The sequence below is a fragment of the Amblyomma mixtum genome, chromosome 1, assembly GCF_055824585.1.
Source record: "Amblyomma mixtum isolate Tamu chromosome 1, ASM5582458v1, whole genome shotgun sequence".
In the NCBI taxonomy this organism is placed as follows: Eukaryota; Metazoa; Arthropoda; class Arachnida; order Ixodida; family Ixodidae; genus Amblyomma; species Amblyomma mixtum.
The window spans coordinates 38,695,932-38,716,217 of NC_143012.1; the positions used below are offsets into that span (position 1 = coordinate 38,695,932).

Consider the following 20,286-nt stretch of genomic DNA (forward strand, 5'->3'; position numbering starts at 1 on the left):
TTTTAAATCTTTATTTTTTCACAAAGCGAAAATTTAGAAAACAGAAGAAACAGGCCACTCTGTCAGCCTTCGCATGGACTGTTCGCTTAGTTTACATGACAACGTACACTGATTTAAACTGAAAAGTACTAAAAAATATCTTCTAATTTAAAATCAATACCGCTCGGCTGTAAAATTTTGTGAAATCTTTACCAGATAGATATGATGTTATGTTGGCATTAAATTGGCGTTAATTTTTTACGAAGCACTCACCCTGACAGTTCTTATTTCGAGATCTCTGACCATTATTTGTGACCATCGGATAGCCGACATTATTTAATGCTTTCAAGAAAGTTTAAAATAAATCATTATCACACTGACCTTGAATCCGCACAAGCTTGCTGCCATAGGCCAGGTCACCTTGGTAAGCCAGTATGAACGTCATGGGTAAAACAGGGGCCAGCACAGATGGTTTCTTGGTCCTCCGGTACCTGCAAGAGATTGTAGAAAGCTTAACTTTCCCACTGTCCCAACAGATCAGTGCATAAAGCCCTGCATTCCCTATCAAATGTATTTGTTACTCTTGATGGAGCAACACACACAGAGCATGAGCTAGCAAACTCTTGTAGTCTGCACAGTAGATGGCTGTACAGGCCACAAAACCGCTCGGATAAAATGTTACCAAATAAATCTGAGCACTACTACAGGTCCCTCTTGTATGCATCACCAATGTGAAAGAGCCTGGACAAAATCTATGCAAAAGAAAACATTCGACAGAGGTATATCTGGTTGGGAAGGCAAATTAAATAATTGAGAAAAGAATGCCAACCAAAAATGAGATGACACAATGTTTCGGAACCTATATTCTGATCCTTCATCAGGTGTGACTGTGGGTAAGTTGCAGCTTGACTTTTTAAGCCCTTGTGTAGCCAGACGGGTCACTGAACGTAAACCATGTGTATAGGAGGGGGAAAGTGTTCCATTGGGCATTGAAACTTTCTTGGACATCCATGGGACGTCCAAGAGAATTCCAGTGCCCATTGGGCAGCCACTTCCCCTCTCCTACACCAACACTTTATGCTCAGAGACCCACCGGCTGACAATATGAGGGCTTAAAAAGCCAAGCTGCAACTCGCCCGCAGTCACACCTGATGAAGGCCGGAACAGAGTATAGGTTCCGAAACATCGTGTTAGCTCATTTTTGGTTGTACGTTCTTTTCTCACTTCAATTTTAGAAATTTGTGCATATAAATAACTGCACTTACAAATAAATTCAGACCGCAACTTGTTTCAAGACTGTCGACAGCTTGATATGATTCTGATACATTATACAAGAAGCTTCGTTGCAACATAAGGGTCTGAAACAAATCACTATTAGCACCTGCACAAACGGAACCAGAACAAAAGCAGATTTGTGTGCCCGTAGGATACCAAAGAAAGATTAAGCTACCAATTAAGTGCTTAGTATAAAGCAAATACGAAATCCCTTTCAAGGGCAGCAATATGGACTGGTAGGTTGAACTGTATTACCACAGCGAGTCAATCAAACGAAAAGCTGCTTCATTACAGCTTGGCTTGTTCAGCAAACTTTCTTTCCGCCTACTGATCGAAGCGAGGTCCTCTGTGAAATTCTGTGCCTTTCCAGTATCACATGCCATCAACAACTCTACACATATTAATTAAATCAAGTTAGTGGAAAATTTTCCAGGCTCTGAGCTAGCCAATTTCGAAGTCAACTCAACTTTTATAAATCTGAATAAGAGAATTTATCATAAATCCACCAGAGGTTTCGCAGTACATTTACGACGCGAACGCACAGTAACTTCTTCACAAACGTGCAGTCAGGCCGTCGCAGTTAAGGATGCACACACCCCACGAAGAGTCCTGCACTGGAGACGACGTAGAATGCTGTGAGCCAGAAGAACAGCTCCCGGGCCTTGGCGATCTTGAGGGCCAGCATTCTCTGATGCATCAGGTGCCTCATGTAGATCTGCCTCTCCAACTGCGCCGTGAAAGAGCCAAAACTGAGTACTTGTGCAGCTTCGAAAACCATTTCCGATTAAAGATCTAGCACTTACTTGAAGATTTAGCATGTCCAGCTGGTCTTTAACATTGTTTTCGGCTGGCTGGCTCCACGTGAAACCCATCCTTACTTCGTGGCGTGAAAAACCAAACCGCAGCGCGTTTTATAGCTCTGAAATTCCCGTGACGCGACTGCCGATACCGGCGTGCTGCTGCACTTCGACAACCGAAACTTGAAGGCAGACCGCTTAAAACGTGCTAAACTGCGGGAACGTAGGCTTCGATTTTAGGAGAAACTGCTCGGACGTAAATGATACACCAACCTCGCCACGCGCAACGTTCCACGCTGTGTTTTTAACGATTTCCATAAACTACCTCTGCAGTTCCAGTTTTCCTTTGAAGCAGAACTCTTTTTTTTTACCGCTGCGCCCTCTAAGGGGATGCCCTGCTGGCATTTTGATTGCAACGTGTCATTAAGCTTAAAAGTTAATTTATGTAGGTATAGAAATTATCACAGTTTATTTTAACAGCCTAAACTTTTGTTGTAACTGAGCGAAATCAAGCTTTGGCGTTATCGTTTATCGCCGCTGTCGTCTCGCATTTATCGCAGCGGCGAGATCGCAGTCAGCAAGCCAAGGCCAAGCAACAATGCCACGATTTGAAAATGGCTTCTCGAAGGTGTTTGCGCGTGCGATAAGTGTTGCGTTTAATTTCGTACTCCTTTCGCCGATGATAACCACATCGCCAATCATGAATCGGTAACCACGACGAGCGACCGCGTCCACGGTGAGTGGCGCGCGGACGGCCTGAATGGAGTGACAACGTGACCGGAGTCCGCGAGGCGGTTTGTTTTTCTTGCGAGCGCCCGCGCCCTCCCGTCCCACTTTTAGTAGCTGCGGCCAGAGTGAAGCACTCGAACGAGTTGGGCTGGGGTCGCGCGCTGCCTCGCTCGCGTAGCGTGTCCACTTCTCGCCGGATGAAACTGGAAGATAAAGCGTTGTCGGAGGAGATATTAAAGGAGTTTGAAAGTTGCAGCGCCGTCCGGCTTTGACCTCAGCTGGCTTAGTTGCGCGTTTTCTTTTTTATTTCACCCCTTGAGGGCTTGTCGCGGTCAGCGTTCGCGCTGGCTGATTGCGCTCCCGTATGTTGGGCATTGAGCGCGCGGCGCGCGCTTGCCTGGAGGACAGCGTGTAGGCGGTCCCCGCCCAAGCAAACACTGCGAAAGCGTCGAATCGCACGTTCGCGGAAGCGAGCGTTGCTTGCGCGCGCGCGGTCGCGAGCTGTTCCTGCCGCGCAGCGGCTTTGGGTGTCACGGCGGCGGCGTAGCGTGTGTATCGTGTTCGGCTCCCCGCGGCTTGCGTGTTCTTGATGTCACCTTCGTCTTTGCGCGGACGTGCGGAGCGCCGTAGTGTCCCCCCTTTTTACGTATCCGAAGTGACCGAGAAAAGCGCTGCGCGCGTATTTTGATTGAGGTGCTTACGTGGGCTTTGGATGCGTGTAAGTAAGCTGAAGACCCGCCTGCTTGTTGAGCTTTTTTTCGCGCGATGTCCGGGAGTCGGTGTTTCCGTTTTGAAAGTACCGGCCCGTAGTCCTTCGGGAGTACTCGTTTCGCCATATAACGGTTCCTTGGCGCCGATCTAGAATCGTTTCGTGCGTCGATTTGACTCGTTGCTTTCGTTTTGCGTCAGGCACAAGAGAACGAGATGGACGAGTGGGAGAGACAAGAAACGGGAGCCGGAATCCCGTATTATGTAAAGTGAGTAGACATTCATTCAGACAACCTAGTCAAAAACTAGCGTGCTTTTTACACAGTGACCAGATTAACTATTTGAGTATCAAAGCACGAACTGGGTAGTTTTCTTCCCAGAACCTTGACTCGGGCTCATCAAACAGCATCATCTTGTGAGAGTGAAGACGAATTTGTAGTGAGAAACTGCTCAATTACGGCCATTTCAATCAACTTGTGAACTTGCATGCTGGAAGATTGTTAATGATCAACTTCTATTGTGTCATTTGTATCGGCAAGGCTGTAGGAGCTAGTCGCCTTACATCCCTTAGCTTCCTTCCTTGAGGTAGTTTGTGAAGTACATTTCAGCCCGTGTATAGCAAGGCATGGCAGTGCAAGCTGTAATTTTTAATCGTGCAGTCATCGAAAGGAGAAGACGCAGTGGGACCACCCTGAAATGGTCCTCATCATTGAGAAGCTCACATCATTCAATGACATCAAGTATGCCGCATACAGGACTGGAGCCAAGCTCATCTACCTTCAAAAGGAACTTTTGTGTGAGTAATTCGAGGTGGAGTAGAGGTGCTGAGCAGCTTGCAAGCTGTGTGCACAGTTGTGGGTGATATTTCAAGCGTGTTTAAAAGTCTGCACCACTTCCTGTGGCAGATATTTTTTCTCGTATTTTTTTTATAAGCGACACTGACGCGCCACAGTACCTGCTGTGTTGAAAAGGAAGCACCTCTGTTGAGGTCTGGATGGAATGGAATGCTTTTTTGCGTTGCTGTTCACTTGACGCTGGCATTATCCCATGACCAATAAATAAATGTTTTTGCATTCTTTAGCTATGCGAGTAGGGCGTCAAAACATTGGTGCACTTTCATGTGAAGTTTTATTGTGTGTTTAAACATAATGTACACGAGCAGATGCAATCAACGCAAAATAAGTCAGCATAGATTTTTAATGTCAGCTGTGAATTCTAATGAGGCAGTTTGCTGCAGATGGCCTTATTTCTCTTTTACTCTGTTTTTTTTTTTTCCCCATGCCTTTCTTGTGCGGAAACACCATTGTTGTTAGGGGCTATCAACCTCTTCCTCTTAAAAGAGCATTTATTATTTAAAAGGCCGTTGATTGCTGTTGTGAACTTTGTTGGAACATTGAACTTTGCCTCATGTACAAGTGAATAGCTTAACCTTTTTACACTTGCCTCGCGTGACAATGGTCTGTGTTGCTTTTTCTGAACCGGTTTCAAAGGTTCCATAGCTCGGTAATGAAGCTCTGGCTCTGTAGTTTGATAAGTGTGACACAGCTTTTGTCGGTGTTGGTTCCCTTTGGTGAAATAGCGTCATGAAAAATCGTGATATTGGCAGCATATATCATGAGAAAGTGAAGTTAGCTCAAAGATTGTTAGTTCTCCCTCGTGAAAAAAGTGTTGTGCTTGGATCTGCAAAAGTTTTGAGGGAATGAAAGCCATTGTAATTCTTGCACTCTCCTTGGTCACCTGAACTGCATCGGAGGGAAAGATAGAGAAGTGGAAAGATATTGCGCACAATTGAATGAGGGTGGGAAAGGTGCAGAAAACAAGGTATTCTCTGAATTGCAAGGAAAAAAAATTGATTTTCTGATTTCTTGCATACCCGATTCTTAAACTTGATGACTTGAGCACTTGGAACTTGAGGATAGAACATGGTAGCTGAGGCATAAAAATGATTTATTGATATGGATAAGTGAACCCTGGAAAGTGCTACAAGGCAGTTGCAGAGGATCTCATTAGGATTTAGTTGTTCTCTGCGAAGATTATGAGTTCAAATGTAGCGAGTGCAGGAATTAGAGGTTTTGCATCCACCTAAAGTATTTGGAAAGAGCTTGATGGGTTCTCCCTTTGCCTTTGTACCTTGCACCCAATAGCTGTGATGTTTTGCTGAATAGCCATGCGGGAAGTTGCAGGTTCAACACCTGGCCATTGCTACTGTATTTCTGAGGGTACAAATTGCTAGAGAGAAAAATACCTTCTTATACCGAGGTTTCAGTGCACACTAAAGAGCTCAAGGCAATGGAAATCCATCCTGAGCTTTCCATGTGGGCGGAGGGTTTCAATTTAAGTTCTGCAGACTGCTTTCCAAATTCCTTGAGCACTCAAATTCAAGCTTCCAGTTTTCCTTTACACCATGATATATTCTTTTTTTCGCTAGCTTTAAGGCAGAAACGAACTGTACTATAGCTAGTTGCAGCAGGTTTTTTGGTGCCACAGCCAGTCAAGTTTAAGGCAGACATTTTCTTCTCTTTCTTTTTTTTGAAGCTGCTCATCTGTACCGTGATGTGTATTTATCTAGACTAGAGTTCAAGGGGATGTCACTGCTGCTTTAAAATGTGTGCAATAAATTTCGTTCTATTCCAGAAAGCATGGGTATAGTGAGTCTACAATGCAGCTTCGCAGCTTAAAAAGTGCTAAACTGATTCTTCACAGTAGTGTTTTTTTTTGTTATTCCACGCATATAAACATGTCATTGCAGTCGACAGTTTGTTATGTTGAGTTCTTAGGGCAATTATTTCTATCTGACATGTAACACGTTTTTGTGTTTCAACTGTAAGTGAAGCAAAAAAATCTTTGGTTTTATTTTTCCATTCCCTAATGTGTCATGCTGCTCTTTGCCATTGTGTTTTTATTATTTTCTTTGCTTTGTATGCTTAAATTTGTGAAGCACTGCTCCCCTCTCTAAAGCGTGTATGCGACTGAGGGTAATAAAATGACAATGAACGTGCAAACCTGAATCTGTTCACCCGCACCCATGCCCCTTGCAGTCAGCAATGTGCACATATCCATGCTGAGCAGCGTGTTTGGGGCGCACGGCCTGGAAGGGGCATCGCAGCACGAGCTACTGCTGGGCTGTGCTCAGGTGGAGGCCATCTTGGAGGACCTCTACAAGCGGGCCCCAGGGGTCCACCAGCAGAAGGTGCCCCTCCTCGCTTCCCTCGCCCTCAACCTGCTGCAGAACCTCTTCGACGCGTGAGTCTGCTCACCACTAATCCTGCGCGATTGCAGCCATAAAAGACGGAACTTGCTCCGTACAATTCAATCCTGCGTGGTTGCAGCCGTAAAAGACAACTTGCTCCATAAAATCCTTCACAATTGTAATCATAAAGACGGAACTTGCTCCGTACAATCCATGAGCACTAAGGCAAATGATGCAGGTATGCTAAGTACCAACTCTGGTTTACTTCTCAAGGCATATGGCTTTGAGCTCCGTAGGGTACGAAATAAACCTGAGTTGGCGCCCTACACTTGGAATGAACCAGATTTCTTGCAATCGAGAGGCAATATGTAATGTGAGAATACGGTAGACATTTTCTAGTGGTTGTCATTTCAGGTTAGTATAGTGCAAACAGGCGAGGACGCATAGGAATGATTACCTTTCTGTGTGTGCTTGTGTGTTTTCTCTGGATTGGCTTGAAATGACAATATATCTACAAATAGCCCAGCAGTTAGGAGAGGAGAACAAAGCTTAAGTTGCGTACGTGCGCCTCTGCACGTTTAGTTTTGAGAATCTTTGCGTGCATGTCTTGAAGTACGAAGTGCGGAAAGGCCATCTCTGGAGCCCCCTGTTTTCTTTGCCCGTGTCCGCAGCAAGCGTAAAGGGACAATCCAGGTCCTGCAGATGAAGATAGCCCTGTTTGTCTTCTGTGCCGGCCGACTCTTGGACAAGCTCAAATGTGAGTCCTGTAGTGTTTGTTTCTTCCTGTTCCAAGGTGCAGAAAGTAACTTGTAATCTCCCTGTTTTGATGAAATGCTTTCATGGCCAGAAGTACCGTCTTAAAAGTCATCCACAGCCGTAACGAAGCAATGGGAGTTAATGGATGACGGGGAACATCACCTTAAAATCATGGTTTGGAGGGGACAAGCTTTAATTTTTTTGTGGCCAAGTAAATTGTTGACAGGGGTATAAATCATCTTGTATCCCTCCCCCTCCCCTCCTTTTTTTTTCTTGTAGATATTTGCAACGAGCTTCAAGATGGCAACCATCGTATTTCCTATGAAGAGCTTGAAAGCTTTCTGCAGAACATCTCAAAGGTACGGGCCACGGACAGTGGCCTCTGGCTATCGTTACTTTGCTTTCACTGTGCGTTATAACCATGGTTGCCTTTCTCATTGTCCTTTGGTTTGTTCTTGCAAATTTATTTTCTTAAATTTCTTCCCGCAGATTCCCGAGTTCCTTGGTGAAAAACTTTCGTTTGGTGCTCACTTTGTTCCTGCTGCCATCGAGAGCTGTCGAAAGGTGGGCCCCCACAGCGTTTGAAAGAGTGTGGAACTTGCATATAAAATGGCACATGTTCCGTTCTCTCAGCGCCTGCATTTTTTTTTTCTCTGCATTGCTTCTTCGTTGCTACCTGTGTAGTTTTGTGATATCTGAGGACTAACATAACTGACGAGACCTCAATCTTCTGCATGTATCTCTTTGTCTGCTTCTTTATCTTATCTACGTGATAACTGCGGCACATCTCAATGGAGTGGTTGGTTTAGTGCTTTGTTCAGTTTTCTTGTTTGTAAAGTAGACTAACTGGTAAACTTGTGCGCATATCCTACCCCTGCGCCCGCTCGTAGCAGTGCTGCTCAGTGAAATCTTTCTTCACCTTTTTCTTTTTCGAAGTTGACGCAGTAAGCGGATGTGCAGTTCTCAACCTACTCGCTTTTGCCTTCAGAAACTGGCTTTTTTTTTTCTTTGTGGCTGATAGCGGATTGTGCAACTTCCACCCGTGTCTCGGTTGTTTTGCAAAGCCTCCCTTTGTGTCGTGTGGTGTGCTGAGCGTATGGAGAGACGGCGCAGTTTGCATAGCGCCACGAGGGGCTTCCATGAAAGGAGGACAACAACAAGCACTCCAGCTCCGCAGAGTGCGGAGTAAGCCCCCTCTCTGCCCGCGTAGATAAGATTGCGTACTTGTGAGCTCCTGCTGCACTGATATCGCCTGATCCAACCTCCTGGCCTCTTTGGCCTGACAGATGTTCCGTGCTGCCACCAGGATCGATAAAAAAAAAATCTATAATATTGAGGCACGTGGACATCCATTGGAAACAGTATTTCCTCTCTTCCCCCTCCCCCCTCCCCCTTTTTTTTTTTGCTTTTGGAGTGAGCGTTCTTGAATTATTGGGTAGTGCCATCGGTGTCGGTCCAAAACGCAAACAGGAAAATGTTACCGCCAAATGTTAGGTGCTGGTGAATGAGCACATGCAGGGTCTACTAACACTTCCACGCAGCTGACTTCGTGCTGTGAAAGTGAAATATAAATGCACTAATAACCAGTCTGCCTCGAGTAAAATCTCTGTTTTGCTGCTCCCATTTCAAGTGCCTTGCTCGCGTTTCGTTGGAGGCTGATATTGCACTGTGCAATCTTTCTGCACTTGGAAAGTAAACAAACCACTCTCAGTTGAGCTCTTGAGATGCTCCAAATAGATAGGGTTGGCACGAAAAGGTTATGGGATGTGGGTGAGTAGAAAAGGCTGTATTTTTGGGATGTAATGCTAGCCAGTCGCTTGAAATGCGAGCAAGTATAAGGGGATGTACTTTCATGATGGATTTGCTAGTAAGTATCAAATGGCTGGGTCTCAGGATAGCGGTACAGTAGATAATAGATTTGTTCCTGAGCACGTCCAGCCCTTTAACTTCTGTTGCCAACAGTACATCTGCATCATAGATGTATCCGTGATGCAGATGCATCGCAGCCAAACTTGGGCTTCTTGTATACTGGGGAGTAGTTCCCAGTGCTGCTGGGTACCCACTTGTTCCTGATGGGTGCGAGTTTTCCCTCGGCCTGATGCTTCACTCCTCTGAGTTGAAACGCTGGGAAAGGGAAGTCCATGGCCTACCTCGTGCGGACCAAAAAACACATTAGCCATGGTGTTCTTTGACCAAGCCACCTTTGCGCCATTGAAGTTGAGTTGTCATCAACTTGCAGCCAACTTGCATTGAAATGCAGCCACCACAATTGGCATTGAATTCGCCGCGGTGGCTCAGTGGTTATGGTGCTCGGCTGCTGACCCGAAAGACGCGGGTTCAATCCCGGCCGCGGCGGTTGAATTTCTTTGGAGGAGAAATTCGAGGCCCGTGTACTGTACGGTGTCAGTGCACGTTAAAGAACCCCAGGTGGTCGAAATTTCCGGAGCCCTCCACTACGGCGTCTCTAATAGCCTGAGTCGCTTTGGGACGTTAAACCCCATTAACCAAACCAAACGAAACAATTGGCACTGAGCCCGCATCCTTCACGGTTAGTTGAAATCCACCATGATTGCTGTGTTTACTGTGCCCGGTCACTGAGTCATCATGGTAGATTCCAACTAACTGCAACTGACAGTTGCATCTGAAAGCTTGCATGCAACTGCCGTGGTAAATTCAGTGTGCAACAATTTCTTAGTTTTTTTTAAGGAATTAAGAAAGCACTACTTCTCTATGCTTTGTAGGTTTTTTGGCATGTGTGCTAGCATTACAAAGACATAAATTTGCAGGCAAACTACGGAACTTCATTCCGTTACTGTGTGAAAGGGGGGCTCCATGCTAACCTTGTGTTTATCCTGCAGCTTGCACCGCTGCCTGCCATCCCGGATGACGTGTTCCTCAACTGGCTGCTGCGGGAGCCCCAGAACCTGGTGTGGATCTCAACGTTCTACCGGATGAGGTCCACCGAAAACGGTGAGGGACCGGGAGGTTTTCGTCTAGGCCTGGTTTCCTTTTCGCTTTTGTACGTATCGCTTTGCATATGGTTTGGAATGCATTTGTTTAATATTTGAGGCTTTTATTTGTGTGTGCGCGCAGGCAGTCCACTGACTGTGCTTTTCTCACCTAGTATCCCTTCCTTACTCTCTCAGTGCTTACATCATTGATTACAGTGTCTGTGCTTCTTTCTTTATCTTTTTCATTTTGAAATTTTTTCTCGCGATTTGCCTTTTTGTTCTTTGCAGTTGCACACCCCATGAAATGTGGAGCGTGCAAGACATACCCCATAGTTGGACTAAGGTGAGTTTTCCAGCACTTGCAGGTTGCGAGTTGCCGCCGTTTGCTGCAGGTCAAACTGGTAACTTTTCTTTGAGGACGCGGTGGGAACTCATGACGCCGTTCCCCAAACTGCTCTTGACAGGTACCAATGCCTGCAGTGCCTCAACTACGACCTGTGCCAAAGCTGCTTTCTGCACGGCAACATCAGCAAGAACCACTCCATCAAGCACCGAATGCAAGAACACTGCCAACAGGTTAGCTGCTCGGGTCACTCTTTTGTCACTGTGAGAGATGGAAAAAGGTCTTTGCAACAGTGGCCTTCTACTGTAGCACAAGCGACTACTGCTTGCAACATTTCAATCAACAAATTATTCTCACTTAATATCTCTGCTGATGTGTTTGTATCAGGGCGCATTTTCTGCCTGGCGAAGACTAGCAGTAGCTATAGGTGCAAGTTATCACGAATCGGAAAGCAGGGTAGGAAGGAACTGGCCCCACTCAGTGCTGTTTAATGCGAGCACAGCACTGTGGCCTCAGAAAACCCCAACCTTGCAGCTGTGAGTCTTGGAGGCCATGTTGGCAAGACTATTTGAAGTTCATATTTTTTATGTAGTAGGTAGTATAAACATGTAAAAGTTGAATCCAACAGCATTGAATGGAGCACAGTGTTTCCATGGCATCAGAACTTTGGTAAGGTGCTCCAGTACATCGTCTTCTCTGCGTGGCCTTTCTTGCAGACCTCCTCCTGGGAGAAGGTCAAAGCCGTCCTGAAGACCATCAGCCTGAAGATTCAGCGCTGGAAGCGGGAGCCCAGGCCCAGCTACCTGCCCCTGCAGGCCAACCCTGAGCCCAAGTGAGAGTCGGCATTGTCTGTCATACCCTCTGCAGAAGCAAATTTTTGTAAAAAATGAGTTCGTATGGCTTAGCGGGTGCACTTGGCTGTGTATGGGTGATGCACTGTGTGCTTGCTGGGAATAATTGACTAGCATTGGTTTGAGGTGACGCGTTGTGCCCTTACGAAAGTGATATTCGACTTGAAATCAAGAAGTGGAAATGAGAATGAGCAGGGCATGTAATGGGGAGAATAGATAACCGATGTTCCCTTAGAGTAATGGAGCATATTTCAAGAGAGGGCAAGCATAGTAGGGGGCAGCAGTGTCAGTTTGACGGATACGGTAAGGAATTCACAAAAACAGTATGGATGCTTCTGAAGTAGGTCAGCTTTCATTGGAGGTAGTGGCAAAGTGACGTTGTCCTGCAGTGAATGTAAATGGGCCAACAATAACGATGATTCTGATGGCAGTACGCACCGAAAATGCCAAGGCACCACATCGAGGAGTGGCTCAAGACCCTTTTAGCTGTGTACCAGTACAAACCTGTTTTACTTTCTTTCAGGCCCCCGGCACAAAGCCCAAAGGCCTATCGAGTACCCCAGTCGGACGAAGTGGACTTCGTGAAGTCGGCAGCTGTGAGTCACGTTTTCTTTTTTATTCTGTATGACTACTGGCTTTCGAAACCGGAAAGTCAGTGTCCTGTGAAGCAGACATTCTTTCCTGTTGTATGAAATTCCTGTAGCAGCCCTTCACTTCCTGAATGGTCAAATTGACTAAAAATTTGCTTTTAGAACAACCTGGTTGGTGTACATGAACTCGTGCTGTTGAGTGTGTGAGCGTGTGTGTGCTCATCAAGCCCAGGGCAGTGCTCCTCATTACAGGTTATTGCATTTGTCAGTAACAATATTTGTGAATTATTTTAGCTGTGACTGACAAATGCTACCCAGTACTATGAACTAACGGATGCTTATTACATCTAACATCACTGCTGGTTTTTGGTGCCGCAGCATTTGGGTTTTGCTGCGTCATTTGCACCAACTCTCGTTACAGATGTACAGTCAAAACTCGATTTAACTAAACCCGATTTAACGAAAATCCCGATTTAACAAAGGTATCCTAATTTCCCCTCAGACGCCCATAGGGTTCAATGCTTTGACTAACCCGAAATAACTAAACCGATTCCGTGATCTGTCCCGATTTAACGAACCTTTTTTCGAGAAATAAAGGTGAAAAAGTGTTAATTTTTGGTCTATTTTGTAGACAGCACCCCAAAATTTATTGATTGCGAGTCAGCGGTAACAGCGCGGAGCATCTTCGGCCTGCCGCTTTTTTCAAACTGCGCGGCGCAAAACGAGTTTTAATTTTGAGTCGAGCTCACGAGATGGCGCCAGCAGTAAAAAAGTTTCGTGCCACATTTCATAGATGGCGCTGTTGCACTTCGCGTGTTTTTTTTTTGTGTGTGTGTTTGTGTGTTGTGCTCTGTGTTCGCTCTTGTGCGGATATTTCCCCGTGCCTTTGAACGCACGTCTTTGTCAAGCTCAGCTTGTTAGGCCTCCATCAGTCTAGCCTTGCGGACGTGGTGTGTGCGAGCAAGCGCGCTGCTAACCCTCCTGACTAGCAGATCGAGTTCTGCAAGAAACGAAAAAGGCTTACCCTGGACGAGAAAGCGGACATAATTCGTGCTGTGACAAGTGGACATAAGAAATGTGATGTGGCTGCAGCACATGGCATTCCAGCGAGTACCGTATTTACCCAATTCTAACGCGCACCTTTTTTCGGGGAAAATACGTCTCAAAATCGCATGCGCGTTGGATTCGAGTGCAAACCGAAACGTCCCCATAGCTGCCCATTGTCATCGCCATTATACGATGTGGGAGCTCACTAACTGCTGGCAAACATGGGAGCACGTTTGCTCGTCGTTTTTTGCGTCGCAAGAGCCATTTTCAACCGGTGTGGCGCTTGTCATTGGTCGCGTGCTCAGCGACCACGTTCACGGCGACGGTATCCCGTGCACTGCCGCGGGCGGACGCCTCATCACTGCCGTTGCACGATCGAGATACGCGGCACGAAAAATGTGTTGATGAAACAACGGTTGTCAGAAACGCGTCTCCAAAAACGATGAGAGTCCTTTCCGTTTTGCGGCCGATTCTCTGAGAGAGAGATAACATCGTCCGCAGGCGGGGCACGCCGCGTCGCTGACGAGGTCGTGCATCATGCCGATCTCACAGATAACAGCGCTTCCGCGCTCGTTTTTACGCTTGTCTTGGCCGTCGAAGATCTCTATCTTTCGCTGAGATGCACTGACGAAGTCATGGATGCTCCGCAAGAAGCTTGAAGGATCCAAATGGTGCATCTCCGTTGCCGCAGTTACGCGTAGCAGCAGACGAACCTCCCGTCACCGGAGCTCTCCGCTTGCGCTTGGGGCGTCTTCCTCTATACTGACGCTTTGTCAGGAACTTGCGTGAACGAAAATCTCGTTTCTCAGTCACATCCATAGCGGAGAAAGGAGAAAAACCCGGGCAGAAGCGTTGGTTCACGTCTCGGTGGCGGCAGAACGAAGAAAGAGCGTCTGCGTCCGTCCGCGCGGTGGGATGCTCGTAGCCAATGGAAGGGCTCCGATCGCACCACGTGATTTGAAGGGCCAGTCGCGACGCTCGACTGGCTCGAAGCCGAAGTGGCTTCTGGTAGAAGATGGGTAGGCCTACTTCCCCGCGAAAATTCAAGAGCGGGCGACGCCGTGGAGCGAAATGCCGCGTTCACGAAATTCGGTCAAATTCGCACTTTCGCGAGCCACCGCGGGTGCTTTAATTGCATTTTTTACTACCTTCCCCTTGATTATCGGCTTTGATTTTTTTATATATAAAAGAAGAGGCTTGGGGGAATACAAAACGCAAGAAAATACAAAATCGACTTTATCGAAAAAATAGCGGTTTTTTCACCCGCATCTCTCCTTAAAATATTAAAACGGTTGCAAATTATTTTCATTCGTGGAAGTCACATGCACGTTAGAAGCGGGGCTCGTATTTTTTTTTTTTTTTTTCATTCGGGCGCATATCGGGCGCGTGTTAGAATCGGGGCTTTAAATTTTTTTTTGGTGCCGTAAATTGGGTGCACGTTGGAATCGGGGGCGCGTTGGAATTGGGTAAATACGGTACTCTCTGCACAATATTGAAAGGGAAAGATGACATTCTCTGCGCCACTTCGTCGGGGAATCTCTCGCGCAAAAAAACGCTGAAGACTGCTCCTCAAAGCAAAATGGAAGAGGCCCTCTTCGCCTGGTTTATATATTTGCGGGCGAAGAATATTCCCATGAGTGGAGACCTGCTCCAACAAAAAGCTCGCTTTCGCGTGCTTGCTGGGCGACAACGAGTTCAAGGCAAGTCCCGGCTGGCTGTCGCGCTTCAAAGAACGACACGGCATCATCGGGAAAGTGCTCAGCGGTGAAGCGAGCAGTGTAAGCATGGCTGTAGTCGGCGACTGGCAGTCTGAAAACGTGCCCGACATTCTGGGAAAATATGCCCCCAGCGACGTCCACAACGCCGACGAGAGCGGTCTATTCTACCAAATGCTGCCTAAAAAAACGCCCTGAAGGGGCAGGCGTGCCACGGCGGCAAACACAGCAAACAAAGGCTGACTCTTTTGCTGTGCGTCAACATGGACGGCACCGACAAACGAGACCCGCTTGTCATCGGAAAGAGTGCGAGGCCGCGCTGTTTTAAAGGCAGCAAAAAGCTTCCTGTGAAGTACGTTGCCAATTCAAGGGCTTGGATGTCGCGTGCCATTTTCGCTACATGGCTGAAGGAATTTGACAGCGGCATGTGTCGCCAGAAAAGGAAAGTGTGCCTGTTGCTGGATAACTGCACGGCCCACTACGTTGCAGAGGTCGAGCTGACCAGCTTGGAGCTCCGCTACTTCCCCCCAAACGCAACGTCCGTGGTTCAGCCCTTGGATCAAGGGATAATTAATAGCGTGAAGTGCACATACAAGCGTCAAGTCGTCGACAGAGTTCTCCTCAACCTGGAGCTGAAGTGCGAGACGAAAATAGATATTTTTATGGCGGTTGAGATGGTGGCGGCGGCTTGGAGAGCACTGAGGCCGTCGATAATTGTCAACTGCTTCAGGACTGCCGGTTTCGGTACACTAGGCCCTGAAACTGCCGAAGCTGGTCCGGACTGCGCGAGCGCCGTGCACGAGGATGGAGTGCCCACAGGCATAAGTTTCTCAGACTACGTGAACGCCAATGCAAACGGAGTCACAACGGAAGTTTTGACTGATGCCGATTTGTCGCGGCTTGTAGGAAGCGTGGAGGGAGTGACGGCTGAAGACGCTGCCGCGACACTGCAGGTGCCGAAGCTCCCATGCCGACACCAGGTCAGGTGATGGATGCTCTCGATCTGCTGCGACATTTTGCCGGCGCACACGAGGTGACGGAAGACGCGCTGGACGCACTTCAGACCTACGAGAAATTGGTGCGGCCGTTGCTCACAAAGCGCCCTCAGGCAAAGATCACCGACTTCTTTGACGGAAAATAAATTTGTAGTCCCCTCGGGCCTTTCTTGTTGAGTAAGAATTTTTGTTGTTTCTTTTCATACGCACTAGCAGCGCCGGTCGTTTCCGCGGTCCGCAGTTTCATTTTGGGAGCATTTACGCTTCACAAATATGATGCTGCAGTAGCTTTCTGGATGCCGCCATACCATAGAATTGAATGTACCGAATTATGTGCCCAAGAAATGCCTCATTCAATTTAACAAAGTTCTCGATTTAACGAAATAATTCACGGCTCCCCTCAACTTCGTTAAATCGAGTTTTAACTGTACATACTGGCACGGTCAAGGATCGATAACTGGAATTCGAAAGATGCTGAAAATTTGATAGATTATGTGAAGTTCAAGTTAAAGGGAGCCTCTTTAATACACTTGACAGTGATGGAACCAAAGTCCTCACTTCAAGTAAACCAGAGGTTTGAATTAAGCAAGGTTCAATGAGCGAGCTTTTAATCCATTGTATATACAAGTTTACATGATGTGCAGATTTATTGGGGAGTGCATGTTTTTCTATTTATTTTTTTTACTGGGATGAGGACGGCTAGTTTTGAGTGTCACTGGTCCTGACACATTCTTCTTCTTTGTATTTTTTTTTCTTCTTTGTCCGAACAGAATAATGTGCACATGGCACCATGTTTGGACACCCTTCACCAGCAGGAGTTGGAGAGCATCATTGAGCGGCTGGAGCGAGAAAACAGGTTGGCCTTTTGTTCAGTTCGTCACTGCTGCACAGCGTGACCAGACTGCATGGCTAGAATGCTCCCACCGTTTACCCCACCTGCACGAGAAGAGCGCCCAAATTGTGTGGCTCGTTCTTCTTTCATTTCTAGCATTTGTGAAAATGACCTCTGGAATCCACTCTTTAGGTTTTCTTGTCGAATGCTAACAATTCCCATGAGCAAACTTATTTTGCTGCTGCGTCTTTTTCCTTTCTTCTTCTGTGCGCACATAAAAAAAGAAGCTCGACACTGTCCTCTCACATGTTGTTGGTGAATTATATTTCACGCACTTGGCGCCATTATTACTGCAAGAAGGAGGCCATTAACACACAGAATTTCTAAGGCACATTACTAGAAATGCTAGAACTCTTTTCTTCGAGGCTCCCTCAAATGAAGAGCCTGCACAGCTCCGATAGTGGCTTTCATGTGGGAGTGGGAATTCAGTTTAACCCTTTCTTTTTTCTTGGAAGTTTTTTAGAGGTACTGAGTGGTTAGCATGCGAACTCCTGTCACTGTGCTAGTCGCGGTTCTCTTTTCGCTCACTGGATTTGTCTTTCCGCAGGAACCTCGCCCGCGAAGTGGCCTCCAAGGAGCTGGGGACAGGGAGTCCCACGTCCGTGCCATCGTCACCACTTCGGCAACGCTACCTTCATCAACACCTGGTGCAGGTGGAGATGCAGCTGAAGCGCATGCGCAACCTTCTGCAGGTGGGCAGCATTCTGGCGCCTGGGTATTCTGCCTTCTGTTTAACCACATACCAGGAACTGGCTGAGTCAAGCACACTGTTCCGGAATAAGCGTGCAAGTGCTTGCTTGAGTAACGACCAATTTGGCATCTGTCGTGCAGGTTCTAGCGAGAGAGGAGATGGGAGGTGCGGACCCGGTGATGTGCATCCCCAATGGGGGAGTGCCCGGTAATGGCGGCCATCCCTGCATGGCTGGCAGTGGGAACAACCCCGCTTGGCTCCAAAGCACACCGGCCAATGGAGGACGAGTTCCGTGCAAGAGCATGGACCGCTTCCTGGAGATCCACAATGGGCTGAAAGGTAGTCGAGGAGTTTGCAATTTCACCTGGTCAGGTATCGTTATGGAAATGAATTGCCCTTACTGACGCACACTGGCTTATCGTTATGGAAATGGATTGCCCTTACTGACGCACTGACTTATTGTTATGGAAATGAATTGCCCTTACTGTCGCGCACTGACTTATCGTTATGGAAATGAATTGCCCTTACTGACACACTGACTTGAAGTCAGATAATGGAGTTGATGTTTCATAGCCCATGTGGGTTCCTTGTTCACTGTATGGGTGTTGAACAAGGAACCCACATGAGGCTCACTGTATGTAAATCATGTTTGAACCCATTTTTGAGAAAGGAACAGCTGTGAAGCACCAATTCGATCTTATTTTACTTGAGATTTTCACCCAAGCATTCAGATAAGGCTGCAGCAATTCTAGGAAAACTAAATAAATAAGTTAGCAGCTGCGGCTTTAATTTTCATACAGTCTGCATGCTGCCTGCTTGAGGTCTTCTTGGGGTACATTCAAGTTCTACATACCTGCGTATCATTTCTTTCAAGCATAACTGTAAAATGGAGCTTGACGGGTGCCTGTAAGCCAGTGATCACATTGCGTCCTGTGTGTCGTGTCCCACGTTAGCGCCGAGCCTATGAAAGAACAGCACACATCAAGTGGCCCAGTTTCCTCATTGACTACCGTTACCAGTGAAGTTAACCCACTGAATTTCACCCATGTAAACAGGCGTAGGCAGTCTTAATTTCAGTGTCGGTGAGCAAAAACATCAATTTTTAAATGACGGTACGGCTATTGTAGAAACTTTTTCACTGTAAGAAGGGAAGGCTGGAAGCGTTTCGCATGATGTTTATAGAATATTTAACAGTTGGCCTCGAGCTGTGTACCATGTTCAAGATTCAGTTCAGCGGGTTTGTCTTGAAAGTAATCCACAAGTTTGCGAAATTCCATCATGAAAGCAGTTTTGAGAAAACAACAAAAAATTTTGGCTGGATGCACATAATTCAGCAAGAAGTCATCATAGGGATCGTAGCCTGGTGTCTGCTTTTGCTGTCGTTGGTGGTCTGAATGCTTCCCTCTAGCGCCTTTGTAGCTATACAGTGACACTGATGCTTCATGTAACTATACGAAGCTTAACAACTGGATCTGGCTATTGCAATGCTGCTTGTCCTCTTCGTCTCCTATGGCGAAGTCATAAATCATGCTTCTGAGTGTTGCAGTTAGTGTCAGCTCATGAAAGTTGTCGAGAATGGTCTGGGAGCCCCACTGGTAGATGTGCCTCCAATGCGTGTCTTCTCCCCCAACAGCCATGGAGGCCCCCTTGAGTGCGCCCACCCCACCGCCCCCGCCACCAACCCCTAGCATCGTCTGGGAGCTGCGCCGAGACGTGGCAGCGAGTTCGTCCACTCTTCCAGAGCCCCCCTCACCCATCGCCTGTGCTGCTCCTGCCGAGATCACCAGTGCCTGTGGGAACAGAAGCACACTGGTGGGTTTTTGTGAAGCTTCGTGCTTGGAAATCTACCCTCTGTTGTTCCTAGTTCGCGGCATACAACACCGCTAAGAGGGCAGTCGCAGGTGTCTGATGTCTTGTGCTTTTTCAGCGTGGGTCTATGCAGTTTTTTTCAATGGTTTTCTCCTTGCCGGGTTTAGTTATCATTTCATATGAGGACAGTCATGCTGCCTGGCATAAAATGTGACAAAATACTGAAGGCTTTCAGTGACTATCAGGGGGGGTGGGAAAGGATGCTATGAATGACATTTGAAGTGCCGCACATTTACCGTAATTACACGTATGTAATACTGTCATTAAGGTGGCGGTTCCACTGCCGCCATCTTGCGAGTAGTTCATATTCTGCCACCAGGCTACGACACTGATCCATCACTGAGAAAGTGTCTACCCCTCTTGCCCCCAGCGACCCGAAACTGGTTTTGGTTGAGATGTTGAGATACGTGTCCGGTCCATTCTTGACCCGTGCACCCGTGCTGCGTGAAGGCTTTTCTTTTGTTGCTGCGCCTGCCTTCAGAGGATTACAAACGAACCATGGCAAGCCCGGCTGCTAGTCCCCGTCGTGCGTGGGGGGAGGTGTTGGCTGGGATGGTTCCGCATGCTTCTTTCTCTGCCTGTCCCTCACCAAAGCCAAAGAGAGTGGGGCTTCCTTTATTCGGTCTATGGTTCCCGAAGGATGAAGGGAAAAAGTTGGAGAGCCGGGGCAAAGAGGGTACCGTCTTTGTCCAAACGGCGTCAGAGGTGGGGTGATCCTTGTTCGGGATAAGGATGCCAGCACGGGAACAGAGGACCGTTTCCTTCTCTCTCTTGTTTAGCCTTGGCTAAATAGCCGCAGAAAGCTGTACCGTCGATGTTACTATCTGGAGGGCCTCCTTTGAGGGAATGTGCCGTTTCGTTCTTTAGTTTTACCCGACTACAGACTTTCCTGTTTTCAATGTAGTGAC

At 47.2% G+C, this 20,286-nt stretch overlaps 2 protein-coding genes across 4 annotated transcripts in view; one reads left to right on the forward strand and one right to left on the reverse strand.

Moving 5' to 3' along the window:
- Window positions 1–2,501, reverse strand: part of LOC149366077 (plasminogen receptor (KT)) — a 7,541-nt gene extending 5,040 nt beyond the window's left edge. Inside the window, exons 1-3 of the mRNA XM_089548320.1 lie at window positions 2,058–2,501; window positions 1,851–1,981; window positions 361–470 (exon numbers count right to left, since the gene is read on the reverse strand). Of these exons, the coding sequence (XP_089404446.1) occupies window positions 361–470; window positions 1,851–1,981; window positions 2,058–2,126 (310 nt within the window). The 5' untranslated portion in view covers window positions 2,127–2,501. The remainder of the gene's footprint in view (window positions 1–360; window positions 471–1,850; window positions 1,982–2,057) is intronic.
- Window positions 2,502–2,607: 106 nt separating this feature from the next.
- The window catches only part of LOC149366078 (dystrophin-like), a 35,946-nt gene continuing 18,267 nt past the window's right edge, over window positions 2,608–20,286 (forward strand). The window contains exons 1-16 of one of the 3 annotated variants that reach the window (XM_089548305.1): window positions 2,608–2,787; window positions 3,690–3,757; window positions 4,148–4,284; window positions 6,527–6,731; window positions 7,350–7,435; window positions 7,714–7,793; window positions 7,924–7,998; window positions 10,293–10,404; window positions 10,674–10,728; window positions 10,850–10,961; window positions 11,445–11,560; window positions 12,103–12,175; window positions 16,697–16,782; window positions 17,366–17,510; window positions 17,650–17,848; window positions 19,143–19,321. In XM_089548305.1, the coding sequence (XP_089404431.1) occupies window positions 3,705–3,757; window positions 4,148–4,284; window positions 6,527–6,731; window positions 7,350–7,435; window positions 7,714–7,793; window positions 7,924–7,998; window positions 10,293–10,404; window positions 10,674–10,728; window positions 10,850–10,961; window positions 11,445–11,560; window positions 12,103–12,175; window positions 16,697–16,782; window positions 17,366–17,510; window positions 17,650–17,848; window positions 19,143–19,321 (1,713 nt within the window). In that variant the 5' untranslated portion in view covers window positions 2,608–2,787; window positions 3,690–3,704. Of the gene's footprint in view, window positions 2,788–2,837; window positions 3,499–3,689; window positions 3,758–4,147; window positions 4,285–6,526; window positions 6,732–7,349; window positions 7,436–7,713; window positions 7,794–7,923; window positions 7,999–10,292; window positions 10,405–10,673; window positions 10,729–10,849; window positions 10,962–11,444; window positions 11,561–12,102; window positions 12,176–16,696; window positions 16,783–17,365; window positions 17,511–17,649; window positions 17,849–19,142; window positions 19,322–20,286 lie in introns of those variants that run through there. The other 2 variants (XM_089548313.1, XM_089548298.1) reach the window with 2 other exon arrangements.